This window comes from Pelophylax lessonae (genome assembly GCF_965119305.1).
Source record: "Pelophylax lessonae genome assembly, chromosome: 8".
Lineage (NCBI taxonomy): Eukaryota > Metazoa > Chordata > Amphibia > Anura > Ranidae > Pelophylax > Pelophylax lessonae.
In genome coordinates, this window is record NC_138775.1 from 213,405,003 (window position 1) to 213,418,643 (window position 13,641).

The window sequence follows — 13,641 nt, forward strand, 5'->3', positions numbered from 1 at the left end:
AGTGAAGACTTGATTAAAAGGAAAAAAATATGTATAAGAATTGTTGAAAAAAAAAAAAGCCTAGTAAAATCGGTAACCCCCCCCCCCCCATGAAAAAAAAAAAGTCCATCATTCTAGGATACTAGCATAGGGGTTTTACCTAGCTGATCAGCGGCTGTTCTGTTGCCAGAGTTCCTTCTGTAGGCAACAGTATAACCAAAATGTCTAAAATGAACTTCTGATCCTGTGATCCTTAAAGCTGTTGTAAATCACTGCCCTTTTTTTTTTTTCTTTCTTACCTGCAAGGCAAAGGCATAATGTACTGGTATGCACTGTATACTAGCAAATTATGTTAAACTTATCTGAAAACAAAGCGCCATCTCTACCCGGTCTTCCTTCCGGGTTCGCAGGTCTGGCTCTGGAACTGGCCGGAGCAGCGTTGACATCACTCCCGCGCATGCGCGTGAGAGTCGCCAGTCACGGCACACTGCTCTAAAGAAATGGCACTGGTGGCCGTTCCTTCAGAGCTCATGCACCAGTGAGGTAACTGGCTGTTAGCTCAGTAAATATCTCCTAAACAAGGATTATTAAGGAGATATTTACACTACCTATAGATAAGCCTTAATACAGGCTTACCTATAGGTAAAACTTAAAGATAGAAGTGTATTTCCTCTTTAATATACAATAAAGAAATACTTAATGAAATGCAAAAAATGCACTCAGTTCCAAATAGCACACAGCATTTTGTGGACAGAAATTGAACAAAATGATCTTTTGCTAAACTAATGAATCCCTCCTCCTCTCTTCACCCCCACTACATAAAGATAATAGTTGTTGATGTAGTTCATGATGAGAGCTAGGAGGGCTAATTCGATTCCTTGAGATAATACAGAGTGCACAGGACCGCTCTGAAATTCTGACACAATCAACAGGTAGCATTTTGCACTCAAACAGATATAACAAAACACTTTCAATTGTATATTCAACAATCCAAAAGCAGATCAAGCATTATAAGCTTAGCCAAACATTAAAAAAAAAAAAAAAAAAGAAGAAAAAAAACAACTCAAAAACACCAAAAAAAGTTCAGACACAGTGACGTGTGATATAGTTCTGGCTGAATAAACTACAATACCTAGCTTGGAAATAAGTTGAATATTGCAGTTTCAGGTGGCCAAGAGACGACCCAAAATACCGATGTTGAAATACTTGGCCAAGAGCATAAAACAAGACAAAGGCAGATCCAAAATTCTGATGGATCAGCTGAGGGCATCAGTACAAGGCATCACAGCAATTAAATGGTGCATGACAATGGGTAAGAAGGTGTTCATGCCGGTTCACATACAGTATCTAAAAAAAGTGAGTACACCCCTCACATTTTTGTAAATATTTATACCTTTTCATGTGACAACACTACAAAAATGACACTTTGCTATAATGTAAAGTAGTGAGTGTACAGCTTGTACAACAGTGTAAATTTGCTGTCACCTCAAAATAACTCAACACACAGCCATTAATGTCTAAACTGTTGGCAACAAAAGTGAGTGCACCGCACCCCTAAGCTAAAATGTCCAAATTGGGCCCAATTAGCTATTTTCTCTCCCCAGTGTCATGTGACTCAGTGTTACAAGATCTCAGGTGTGAATGGGGAGCTGGTGTGTTAAATTTGGTGTTATCACTCTCACTCTCTCATACTGGTCACTGGAAGTTCAACGTGGCACCTTATGGCAAAGAACTCTCTGAGGATCTGAAATAAAGAATTGTTCCTCTAAATAAAGATGGCCTAGGCTATAAGAAGATTGCAAAGACCTTGAAACTGAGCTGCTGCACAGTGGCCAAGACCAATCAGTTGTTTAACAGGACAGGTTCCACTCAGAACAGACCTCGTCATGATCAACCAAAGAAGTGGAGTGCACGTGCTCAGTGTCATATCCAGAGGTCGTCTTTGTGAAATAGACGTATGAGTGCTACCAGCATTGCTGCAGAGGTTAAAGGGGTGGGGGGGTCAGCCTATCAGTGCTCAGACCATACGCCGCACACTGCAACAAATTGGTCTGCATGGGTGTCGTCCAAGAGGGAAGCCTCTTCTAAAGATGATGCACAAGAAAGCCCGAAAACAGTTTGCGGAAGACAAGCAGACTAAGGACATGGATTACTGGAACCATGTCCTGTGGTCTGATGACACCAAGATTAACTTATTTGGTTCAGATGTTGTCAAGTGTGTGTGGCAGCAACCAGGTGAGGAGTACAAAGACAAGTGTATCTTGCCTACAGTCAAGCATGGTGGTGGGAGTGTCATGGTCTGGGGCTACATTAGTGCTGCTGGCACTGGGGAGCTACAGTTCATTGAGGGAACCATGAATGCCAACATGTACTGTGACATACTGAAGCAGAGCATGATCCCCTCCCTTTGAAGACTGGGCCGCAGGGCAGTATTCCAACATGGCGAACCCAAACACACCTTCAAGACGACCACTGCCTTGCTAAAAAAGCTGAGGGTAAAGGCGGTGGACTGGCCAAGCTTGTCTCCAGACCTAAACCCTATTGCGCATCTGTGGGGCATCCTCAAACGGAAGGTGGAGGAACGCAAGGTCGCTAACATCCACCAGCTCTGTGATGTCATCATGGAGTTGTGGAAGAGGACTCCAGAAGACACCTGTGAAGCTCTGGTGAACTCCATGCCCAAGAGGGTTAAGGCAGTGCTGGAAAATAATGGTGGCCACACAAAATATTGACACTTTGGGCCCAATTTTGACATTTTCACCTAGGGGTGTACTCACTTTTGTTGCCAGTGGTTTACACATTATTGGCTGTGTGTTAAGTTATTTTGAGGGGACAGCATATTTACACTATTATACAAGCTGCAAACTCACTACTTTATATTGTAGCAAAGTGTAATTTCTTCAGTGTTGTCACATGAAAAGATATAATAAAATATTTACAAAAATGTAAGGGGTGTACTCACTTTTGTGAGATACTGTATATGCAATGCGGGAACCTTGCAAATCCACTGTGGGTTCCCGCATCACATTCAACTTGCAGGCAGTTCACACTGCCATTTGAGAATCGCTGGGGGTGTCAATACAAAGTTAACAACACCACCAGATCGGTTCGCCTATCGCAGTGCGAACTGTCAGTTCGGACATGAATCGGATTGCATAGGTGGGAACACCCATGCGATCCGATTCTGGTGCAGACCCAAAAAAGGGTCCTGTGCGAGTTGTGTCCGAATGCGATGCGAATTCAGCCATTCAATCTGTATGGCTGAATTTGCATCGCACAGACATCGCATGTGATTTGCAGAGCAGTGTGCTCCGAATCACATGCAATGTCTGTCAAACACATGTGAACCGGGACTTATGCTAAGCATTGAGTGTGGGTTTATGGTCAGGTTGGCCTGCAGTTCTGCTTTAACTTACCATTTTTTTTACCATCTCTGCAAGATCCACTTTTTTCTGTGCTAATTTTTCCTGGAAAGCGCTCTAAAAAGGAGGAAAATATGGTTCAAAGCACTGCAATAAACGAACAAGGCTTATATAGTGAAACAAAACATGAGAAAAATGTACAAATGTGTTACAGTAATCAAAATAATCTTCCACACAGAAAAGTTAATGAGTATATGATTCCACTGAAAGAAAAATTTACTAGTAAAAAAGAAAAAAAATTCTCAAACATGCATGTTCTTTGGATGCCCAGAGGAAATTAAGTACTATTCAGTTTTACAAACAGTTTACATAACAGTCCATCCAGTTCAACCAAGAAAGAAAAACCAACACACTCAAAGTAGAAAATATCCATATAAATTATCCTATACCCACAGTTGATCCAGAGGAAGGCAACCCCCCCCCCCCCCCAATAAAATCAATCTAATTTGCTCCAGCGGAGGCAAAAATTCCTTCCTGATTCCTCAGGAGGCAATCGGATATTCCCTTGATCAACTTTACCTATAAGTAACAGTATCCAGTTATATTATGTGTATCTAGGAAAGAATCCAGGTTCACCTTTTTAAAACAATCTACTGAGCTGACCAGAACCAGCTCTTTAGGGAGTCTGTTTCACATTTTCACAGCTCTTACTGTTGAGAAGCCTTTCCGTATTTGGAGAATAAATCTTTTCCTCCAGATGTAAAGAGTGCCCTCTTGTCCTCTGTGATGATCTTAAATTGAATAACTCAACATCACGTTCACAATATATGGACCCCTTATGTATTTACCCCTCTTCATGAGCAGGGCATTTTTTGCAATACGGCACTGCGTTAATTTAACTGACAATTGTGCGGTCACGCAAATCTGTGCTAAAATAAAATGTATGTCCATTTTTTACCCACAAATAGAGCTTTCTTTTTGTGGCATTTCATCACCTCTGTGTTTTTTTTTTTTTCTCTATCGTTCATATACAGACGTAGCTTCATATCTTCTTGACCATTGGGTTATGCTGTCCCCTACAGGAGTAGGACACTAGGCAGGAAAAAGCTTTACCACGCCTATGGGGCTGTCCCTGCAAGCATAACCCCACACACTCTGCTACAGCCCTCAGTTTGTTTCTGCCCAATTTAGGAATAGGACCTAGTTCCCTGCTGGGACTTCGATCTTAGCTATTCGTTTTGGGAAACTTTTTTTTTTTTGTTTAATTTTTATTTACTGGATAGAGTTCCTGGAGAACTACAAGCAACCGCCGGCAGGGTTTCGGACTGGATATCCTAGATCCTTAAGGTCTCCCAGCCTGGCTTGCAAGCATGAGCAGGTTATAGTCCAGCACCAGGCCTCGCCACGCCAGAGCCCCGATGGACGGGGACGAGCCCGCGAGTGGACCACCTCTCTGGGAAGCAAACGACCTGGGACGCCCTGAGTCGCAGCGTACCCCCATCCCGGGTGGGAGGTAGTCTGTTCGGAGCGGCGCCCACCTGATACCGTGGTATGGTGAGTAAACTGTCCCCCCAACTCTCTGGCAGTCTTGGGGTGGTCGGACCCTTGGTTCCCTTGGCTTTTTGGACATACCAGTCCCCCCTCCCTTCCATTGCGGGTGGGGGTTGTCTGTCCTGGTAGGGTCTCCTCCTGGGGACCCTTCGATGCCTCTGGTCTGTCCGCATGGCACGCCGTGGTGGGCCATTATTTTTCTGTAGATTTGTGCTCAGCTTTCCTCATTGAAAATGCATGGGCAGCCATTTTCTGATAGTTCCCCATAGGAATGCATGGGGCGGCCATTTTCTTGTAGTCCACGATCGTTGACAAGCAAGGCAAACACTATAGACTCTAGCTATGACCCAGGTGTTTTTTCTACTTCCTGTGTTAGATCATTTTTCCTTTCTAATACACAGAACGTTTTTGCAAGCCGGTTTGGTAACGTGTTTGGGATCTCTTGTAGGTATTCTTCACTCACTCTGCTGACAGACTGTATTAGACTGGGACTTGCATATCGCTAGTGCAGCGGTGCGATTGCGTTTTTGCAACCCTTTTAAAGTGACACTGCATCTTTTTACCTTCAGTGTAAATGGAGTCCCAGGAGAAAATTGCACCTACAGACCCCCTCTGGGTCGCAGCCCCAATCTTGCCTTACAGCAGTTTTGGCAAGCCTGGTGTCAAAAGTGGATTTGGTATTAAAAAAACGCTGCTAGCCCTAAGCGCCCTTTGCCTTCACCTCCATCTGTAGTATCCTCAGATTCTGAGGCAGATATGGCCGCCACCTCGGTGGATCTGTGTCATCGCATTCTGAGGACGAATGTCCTCATCAGCCGCAACGTGGGAAAGTGCATTGGTGGAAGCACTTATAGTTTTTGTGTGAGAAAATTAAAAAATGGTGGATGAGTCTACAGCGTCAGGGACGCAGATGTCTTTAGCACCCGCAAATCCCAGAAATCGGGTAAGGCGTTTCCCTGCCTGGAACTTTTTGACAATATTGTCAAAATCCTCAATCTTCAGTGTCACCTGCACAGAATCAATAAGAGCAGAGACTAACGCCTTTTCTTGTGCGACGACAGAGGCAGAGGACCCCATCCTCCTCATCCGAGGAATCAATGGAAACATCATCTGAGTCTGCAGTGATAGAGCCAGACTCGGGCTCAGAACAGTGTGAGGATGATGGTGTGGGGTCCTTACTACTAGCCCTGCCACCTCCACACGGGGAAATGAACGACTCCAGGACGGACGACAGCGTGTCTACAGGAACGGAAGGACCTGCAACCTCCATAACGACCACACTACCAAACAGGTGCTGCCGTAACTAGGGACCCCCAAGGTACTAGGCTGGAGAAAGAAACCATCCCCAGTCTACCCAACAGAGAGAGATCCCCAGGGGCGACTTACCACAGACCCCAAAGGATACCAGGAGTCGGCCATTCGTCTCTGCCACTGTGTATAGCTAAAGACCATGCCGCCACAACCACGCAGGATCGACCACCCCAGGGAGTACCCACGCTCCATACCGTGACCAAGGGTGGGGGCAGTTCTAATTACCAATTCAGCTTTAGTGTGCGGGTAAAGCTGCCATGACAGATCCTCCTCTCCACCAAAGTGGGGGCTGTTGGCCAGGGGTAACACTGACACACACTATAGACGCATGGTCATTTGTGTCCCCGCGAGACATGTAAAGCACTAGCTGCTCCAGTCAAGGATGGGGCATAGTTGCGGCTGACCGAGCATGGAGCTAGCCGTCTGCGAGCGATCGGTGGTGTGACCGCTGGATCTAGACTGGGGTGACCACTGGATCTAGATTATCCAGCTTGTCACCCAACCTGACTGTTGATAGACGATATAAAATCTCCACAGGTAAAAATCCCAGTAACAAGAAAGAAAGCTATAAAACCACAAGTCAAAAGCATAAAAAAAACATAATGGCCATAGTCCTTACACTAGGCAGAATGACTGGAGGCCTATAGCAGAGAGGGGGTTTTATATCAATAGAGGACTATCCATAGGAGGCGCTGAGTTTTTTTTCTGCCTAGTGTCCTACTTCTGTGGGTGGAGCTATAAAACCCTGTTTGGTCATGGTCATGGATAAGAAGAAGCAGCTGTGCCCGTCAATGAACACAAGAGAAAAGTAATTTTTCTTCTGTGCACTAATAGGCTGCACTGCTGGGCACTGATAAGCTGCTCTGATCAGTGCCCTGATTATTAGGTAAACATTCTGCTGACAGCCTTGCCGGTTATCGGTCCTCCTTTCACACAGACACAGTGGATGAGGAAAAGACTGCCGATAACCAGCAAGTCTGTTTACATTTGATCAGCTGTGATTGGACATAGTTGAGCAAATGATAAAGGGCCGCTGTGATTGGCCCTTTACCCCAACCTGTGATCAGCTGTGTCTGAAGGACACAGCAGTCAAAGAGCAAGCCGAGTCCAGCTGGCAGGGTTGTGGAAGGACATCTATGGACGCCCTCCCAGAGCTATAGTTCATCAGCACTGTAGCCGTCTTATGGCGGTTAAAGAGATAAAAAAAAGAAGAAATGCTGGTTACTTACATCCTTTGCACGATATTCCTGATTTATAGTCTGCTGCAAGTCTTGGATTTCACTGGAAAGAGCTTTGAATTCTGCTTGTTGTTCAGGTGGGATAGTCCTAAGAAAATAAAGTGTATTAATCATTAAGACTTCAAGTGAGAACATTCACAATGATGACTTCACAATGCCCAAAAAATTTACAGATCAAAGAGATAAGCTTCGATCAGCAAATGAAGAGTTAAAGCAAATTTTTTTTTTTGCCAATTACATTTTTCTCCATTGAACCCCTTATTAACTATAATCAGCAAAAATGAAGTCCATATTCTCCTCCGTTCAATTGTAATTTTCCTTTTTTTTATTAACTAATAGTTACCTTTTTACACATATCACACTGAAAATGACAAAATTATCCCTGAATAAATAGGTTTATAGCAGACATTTGAAAATTGCTCTGGTCCATAAGGGGTAAACAGGTGTGAGAGCCAAAGTGGTTACTCATGTATGGATTTGGACTGCAAGACAACAAATTCCAGGGGTCATTTTTTAAGAGCAGGGAAAGAAAGAGAACATCTGACTAGTTATTATGAATTCTTTACTGGCTTTTTACCACCAGTCATAGAGGTCTCTGAATAAGGCATGGGAAAAACATCATGCACAGTAAAGGAAGATTCTTCTGCTTTTTCCAAACATCCCTGCCAATCATAGTCTTACTGGAAGTACAAGTCTTCAGCTATCTGGTGCATGGAGACACAACAGCTATTCATCCACAAGGTGGTGATGTGTGTGAGAAAAGGTGGCAATGGGACAGAGAAGAGGTGGCGATGTGTCAGAGAAGAGGTGGCGATGTGTTGGAGAAGAGGTGGCGATGTGTCCGAGAGGAGGTGGGGGCGATGTGTCAGAGAAGAGGTGGCGATGTGTCAGAGAAAAGGTGGCGATGTGTCAGAGAAAAGGTAGCAATGTGTCAGAGAAAAGGTAGCAATGTGTCAGAGAAAAGGTGGCAATGTGTCAGAGAAAAGGTGGCAATGTGTCAGAGAAAAGGTGGCAATGTGTCAGAGAAAAGGTAGCAATGTGTCAGAGAAAAGGTGGCAATGTGTCAGAGAAAAGGTGGCAATGTGTCAGAGAAAAGGTGGCAATGTGTCAGAGAAAAGGTGGCAATGTGTCAGAGAAAAGGTGGCAATGTGTCAGAGAAAAGGTGGCAATGTGTCAGAGAAAAGGTGGCAATGTGTCAGAGAAAAGGTGGCAATGTGTCAGAGAAAAGGTGGCAATGTGTCAGAGAAAAGGTGGCAATGTGTCAGAGAAAAGGTGGCAATGTGTCAGAGAAAAGGTGGCAATGTGTCAGAGAAAAGGTGGCAATGTGTCAGAGAAAAGGTGGCAATGTGTCAGAGAAAAGGTGGCAATGTGTCAGAGAAAAGGTGGCAATGTGTCAGAGAAAAGGTGGCAATGTGTCAGAGAAAAGGTGGCAATGTGTCAGAGAAAAGGTGGCAATGTGTCAGAGAAAAGGTGGCAAAGTGTCAGAGAAGAGGTGGCAAAGTGTCAGAGAGGAGGTGGCAAAGTGTCAGAGAGGAGGTGGCGATGTGCCTGAGAGGAGGTGGCAATGTGCATCGCCTGAGAGGAGGTGGCAATGTGCCTGAGAGGAGGTGGCAATGTGCATCGTCTGAGAGGAGGTGGCAATGTGCCTGAGAGGAGCTGGCGGCGATATGTCAGAGAGGAGGTGGCGACAATGTGTCAGAGAGGAGGTGGCGACAATGTGTCAGAGAGGAGCTGGCGGCGATGTGCCTGAGAGGAGCTGGCGGCGATGTGCCTGAGAGGAGCTGGCGGCGATGTGCCTGAGAGGAGCTGGCGGCAATGTGCCTGAGAGGAGCTGGCGGCAATGTGCCTGAGAGGAGCTGGCGGCAATGTGCCTGAGAGGAGCTGGCGGCAATGTGCCTGAGAGGAGCTGGCGGCAATGTGCCTGAGAGGAGCTGGCGGCAATGTGCCTGAGAGGAGCTGGCGGCAATGTGCCTGAGAGGAGCTGGCGGCAATGTGCCTGAGAGGAGCTGGCGGCAATGTGCCTGAGAGGAGCTGGCGGCAATGTGCCTGAGAGGAGCTGGCGGCAATGTGCCTGAGAGGAGCTGGCGGCAATGTGCCTGAGAGGAGCTGGCGGCAATGTGCCTGAGAGGAGCTGGCGGCAATGTGCCTGAGAGGAGCTGGCGGCAATGTGCCTGAGAGGAGCTGGCGGCAATGTGCCAGAGAGGAGGTGGTGGCAATGTGTCAGAGAGGAGGTGGGGGCAATGTGTCAGAGAGGAGGTGGGGGCAATGTGTCAGAGAGGAGGTGGGGGCGATGTGTCAGAGAGGAGGTGGTGGCAATGTGTCAAAGAGGAGGTGGCGGCAATGTGTCAGAGAGGAGGTGGCGGCAATGTGTCAGAGAGGAGGTGGGGGCGATGTGGAGGTGGCGGCGATGTGTCAGAGAGGAGGTGGCGGCGATGTGTCAGAGAGGAGGTGGCGGCGATGTGTCAGAGAGGAGGTGGCGGCGATGTGTCAGAGAGGAGGTGGCGGCGATGTGGAGGTGATGTGTCAGAGAGGAGCTGGCGGCTATATGTCAAAGAGGAGGTGGCGGCAATGTGTCAGAGAGGAGGTGGGGGCGATGTGGAGGTGGGGGCGATGTGTCCGAGAGGAGGTGGGGGCGATGTGTCAGAGAGGAGGTGGTGGCGATGTATCAGAGAGGAGGTGGGGGCGATGTATCAGAGAGGAGGTGGGGGCGATGTATCAGAGAGGAGGTGGGGGCGATGTATCAGAGAGGAGGTGGGGGCGATGGGTCAGAGGAAGTGGCGATGTGTCAGAGAGGAAGTGGCAATGTGTCAGAGAGGAAGTGGCAATGTGTCAGAGAGGAAGTGGCAATGTGTCAGAGAGGAAGTGGCAATGTGTCAGAGAGGAAGTGGCAATGTGTCAGAGAGGAAGTGGCAATGTGTCAGAGAGGAAGTGGCAATGTCAGAGAGGAAGTGGCAATGTCAGAGAGGAAGTGGCAATGTCAGAGAGGAAGTGGCAATGTCAGAGAGGAAGTGGCAATGTGTCAGAGAGGAAGTGGCAATGTGTCAGAGAGGAGGTGGCAGCGATGTGTCAGAGAGGAGGTGGCAGCGATGTGTCAGAGAGGAAGTGGCAGCGATGTGTCAGAGAGGAAGTGGCGATGTGTCAGAGAGGAAGTGGCGATGTGTCAGAGAGGAAGTGGCGATGTGTCAGAGAGGAAGTGGCGATGTGTCAGAGAGGAAGTGGCGATGTGTCAGAGAGGAAGTGGCGATATGTCAGAGAGGAAGTGGCGATATGTCTGATGTATGAGATGGTTCCACAATGATTAGTGGACATCCAATCTCTCTGCAAGGGTCAATCAAGCGCACCTTATTTACACAGTTACCTTTTCTTTTTGCTCAGTAGATCAAGAGCCTCATTCTGAAAAGCAAATCATAACCAATGAAAATGGAGTTCAGCAAAACTTACGTAAGTTTCTCCTTTTTAGCTACCAACTCCTGAATGGTCTTCTGCTGCTGGTTCATGCTATCCAAAGCAGATTTCTGCAAGCAATATTAAAAAATCCAGCATGAATGAAAACCTGTAACAGTAGTACCAGAAAAAAACAAAACAAGAAAAACCAGGAGTGAAAACATGAAGAAGATTTTTTTTTTTTCCTTACATAGCTCAAACAGAATTCATTGTAGCTCTCCATTCGAGTACTCCTGAAGTGGAGAAAGTTGACAATCCCACTATACAAGGTGATAATAAGTTTCCCTTCTAAAGGTGGAGAAAAAAAAAGAAGGTCAAAGAAATACATGATTTAGATTTGGTCAGAATGTTTACTGCCACAACATACTTACTGGGATTCAGAACATCAGATGGGTGAAACTCATATACTCGACATATCGGCAGAAGACGTGTCCTTAATGAAAAGAGAATCATTTCTTTAAAGCAGAACACCAGGCTAAAATGAGCTTAAAGGAGCACTCCCGCTTTTCCTTCCCAAAACAAGAGATACACTGTGCCTGTAAATGAATTACAACCCCACTTTGTGTGCAACTTACCTCCTTTAGCTGTATACTGCAGGCTTCTATGTCTGTGATGTCACTCCTCCTGGTTGAATTTCAAAGTTCTCTGACTTCCTGTTTCCTTCCTTCTCCAGTCCTGATACTACATGTCCCATGTTCCTTTGATTCTCTGTAGTTTCAGGGCGGGCTACGGAAGTCACTTGTTCCAATTCTGGAAGTTGATTTGGGTGGGGTCTAAGGGTTACTGTGGGTGTTTCTGGGCCTTCATGTGGGTGGTGAAAGGTGACAATGTGTCAAACCTCCACCAATGTGTATGTCTTGCAGCATGCCAGAGAATTATGGCTTCCTGCAAGACCACAAAGAAAGGGCTTTGGGAGATTATTATGGAGGTGTTTTCTTTATATAGAAATAAATCAGATCACAGAAAGCAGGGCTCTGGGAAGGTGGGATTTGATGGGTGGGACTCTCCCTGTTCACACTGGTTGGCACATTTACCTAGGCAACACTGAATTCTAATTGTGATCCATTCATTCCTCCCCAGCAACAGCACAGCTATCTTTCAGAACAGGCTGTGTATAAAGGGGTTTCCTTCTTGGATAATGCTGTGATCTGTGAGGTGTGACTTGGGAGATATGGACTCTTTTTGTAGGTGAGACTGGGTGGGACTGAATGTAAACAAGAAAGTATTTAACCCCACTCACCATTAGAGCTGTGAAGGAAGTTACATCTGAAAGACTACAAAGGGAAGGGCTCTAGCTGCTGCAGGAAGTGGCTGTGGAAGGGACACAGTCTTATATATAAGCAGGATATACAGAGTGTCACATGATACAAAGCCACAACTAAACCCAGAATATCAGGGAATCTGAGGTCAACAGAGCAACATGGTACAGAGGTATGATCTATGCTGGGATTGAGAATTCAGAAAGTTGGAATTCAGCTTTAAATTTAATAGCCCCAACAGGTGTTCTAATCCTTCCCCACTCTATTAAAAAAAGAAAAATTTTCATACAGGCCTCATGAACACTTGAAAGTGATATTAAAACCTTGTGTTTTTTTTTTTTTTTTTAAGCAAACATGTCATATTTACCTGCTCTGTGCAATGGTTTTGCACAGAGCAGCCCAGATCCTCCTCTTCTCAGGTCTTACACCATTGCTCCTTGCTCCTACCTCTTGCCCGGTGCCCCCACAGCAAGCAGCTTGCTCTGGGGGCGATCAAGCAGGCGTGCTCCCGACCCGCCACTCTGTGTGTAATACAAACAGGGAGTCGCGCCCCTTAAATCTCCTGATTGACTCACTGGCTGTGATTGACCAGTATCAGTAGTGCGAGTCCCCAGAGAGGCAAGGCTTTCCTGGACATCGCTGGATTGAAAGGGGGCTCAGGTAAGTATAAGGGGAGGCAGGGAGGGCTGCAGCACACAGATGATTTTTTACATTCATGCACAGAATGTGTCAACATTTTTTATTCTACCTCTAAACGCCCCTACAGGTTAGCCTATGTATCCATGCACACATGGGTGTTTACAGGAGTTTAGAGGCATAAAAAAAAAAAAAAAAAAAAACATTTCTTGAGCATTCAAGAGGAGTGTTTTGTTGGCAGAAATTTTTTTTTAAAAAAAAAATATGCCAAAACACAGCTAAATGCTTGGTGTGTTTAACACTTGAGCGTTTTACATTCCAATGTCCAGAATAGTCTGGCCAATGAAATAAACACGCGATTGACGTGCCTAAACGTGTTTGCAAAAAACAGCTTGGGTGTGTTTTTTAAACTGCTTTTCTCCTGCCAGGTGAAGAAAAACATTTACAAAAGCCCCAGCGTGTATGAGGTCCTAAAGTATTCATTAAGAAAGAATTGGATAGAGCAGGGAGGGGTTAGAACCTCTATTACACTGTCATCAATGTATGCAGCTCTGCCAAGGACATTCAACCTCTCTACTCTCATTCCGGTCATCAGAAAAGAAAGCGACAGGTAACTGTTTCACCTGAACAGGAGTAGGTAAGGGGACATTTTCCACTGGAAGCACCTTTGAGTGACCACTGTCCACTATTCCTCTTCTGTGGCTCACTATTGGCCCATCACTGTGACAGGTGGCCTCCCTACCAATCATAGAGCATTTCTGTAGTTTGGGTTACAAAACAAGAGCAAATATAAAATGAATGGAACAGATCTCACCATTCCTTTCTCGTCTGTATACATATACATACATAGAGCTGAATGTA

The 13,641-nt window shown here is 45.8% G+C and overlaps 1 protein-coding gene across 1 annotated transcript in view; it reads right to left on the reverse strand.

Annotated features, from left to right (window-relative positions):
• Positions 1-13,641, reverse strand: part of NUF2 (NUF2 component of NDC80 kinetochore complex) — a 66,236-nt gene that overhangs the window by 23,857 nt on the left and 28,738 nt on the right. Inside the window, exons 5-9 of the mRNA XM_082264888.1 lie at positions 11,257-11,318; positions 11,076-11,173; positions 10,883-10,956; positions 7,433-7,529; positions 3,396-3,458 (exon numbers count right to left, since the gene is read on the reverse strand). Coding sequence (XP_082121014.1) covers positions 3,396-3,458; positions 7,433-7,529; positions 10,883-10,956; positions 11,076-11,173; positions 11,257-11,318 — 394 coding nt within the window. The remainder of the gene's footprint in view (positions 1-3,395; positions 3,459-7,432; positions 7,530-10,882; positions 10,957-11,075; positions 11,174-11,256; positions 11,319-13,641) is intronic.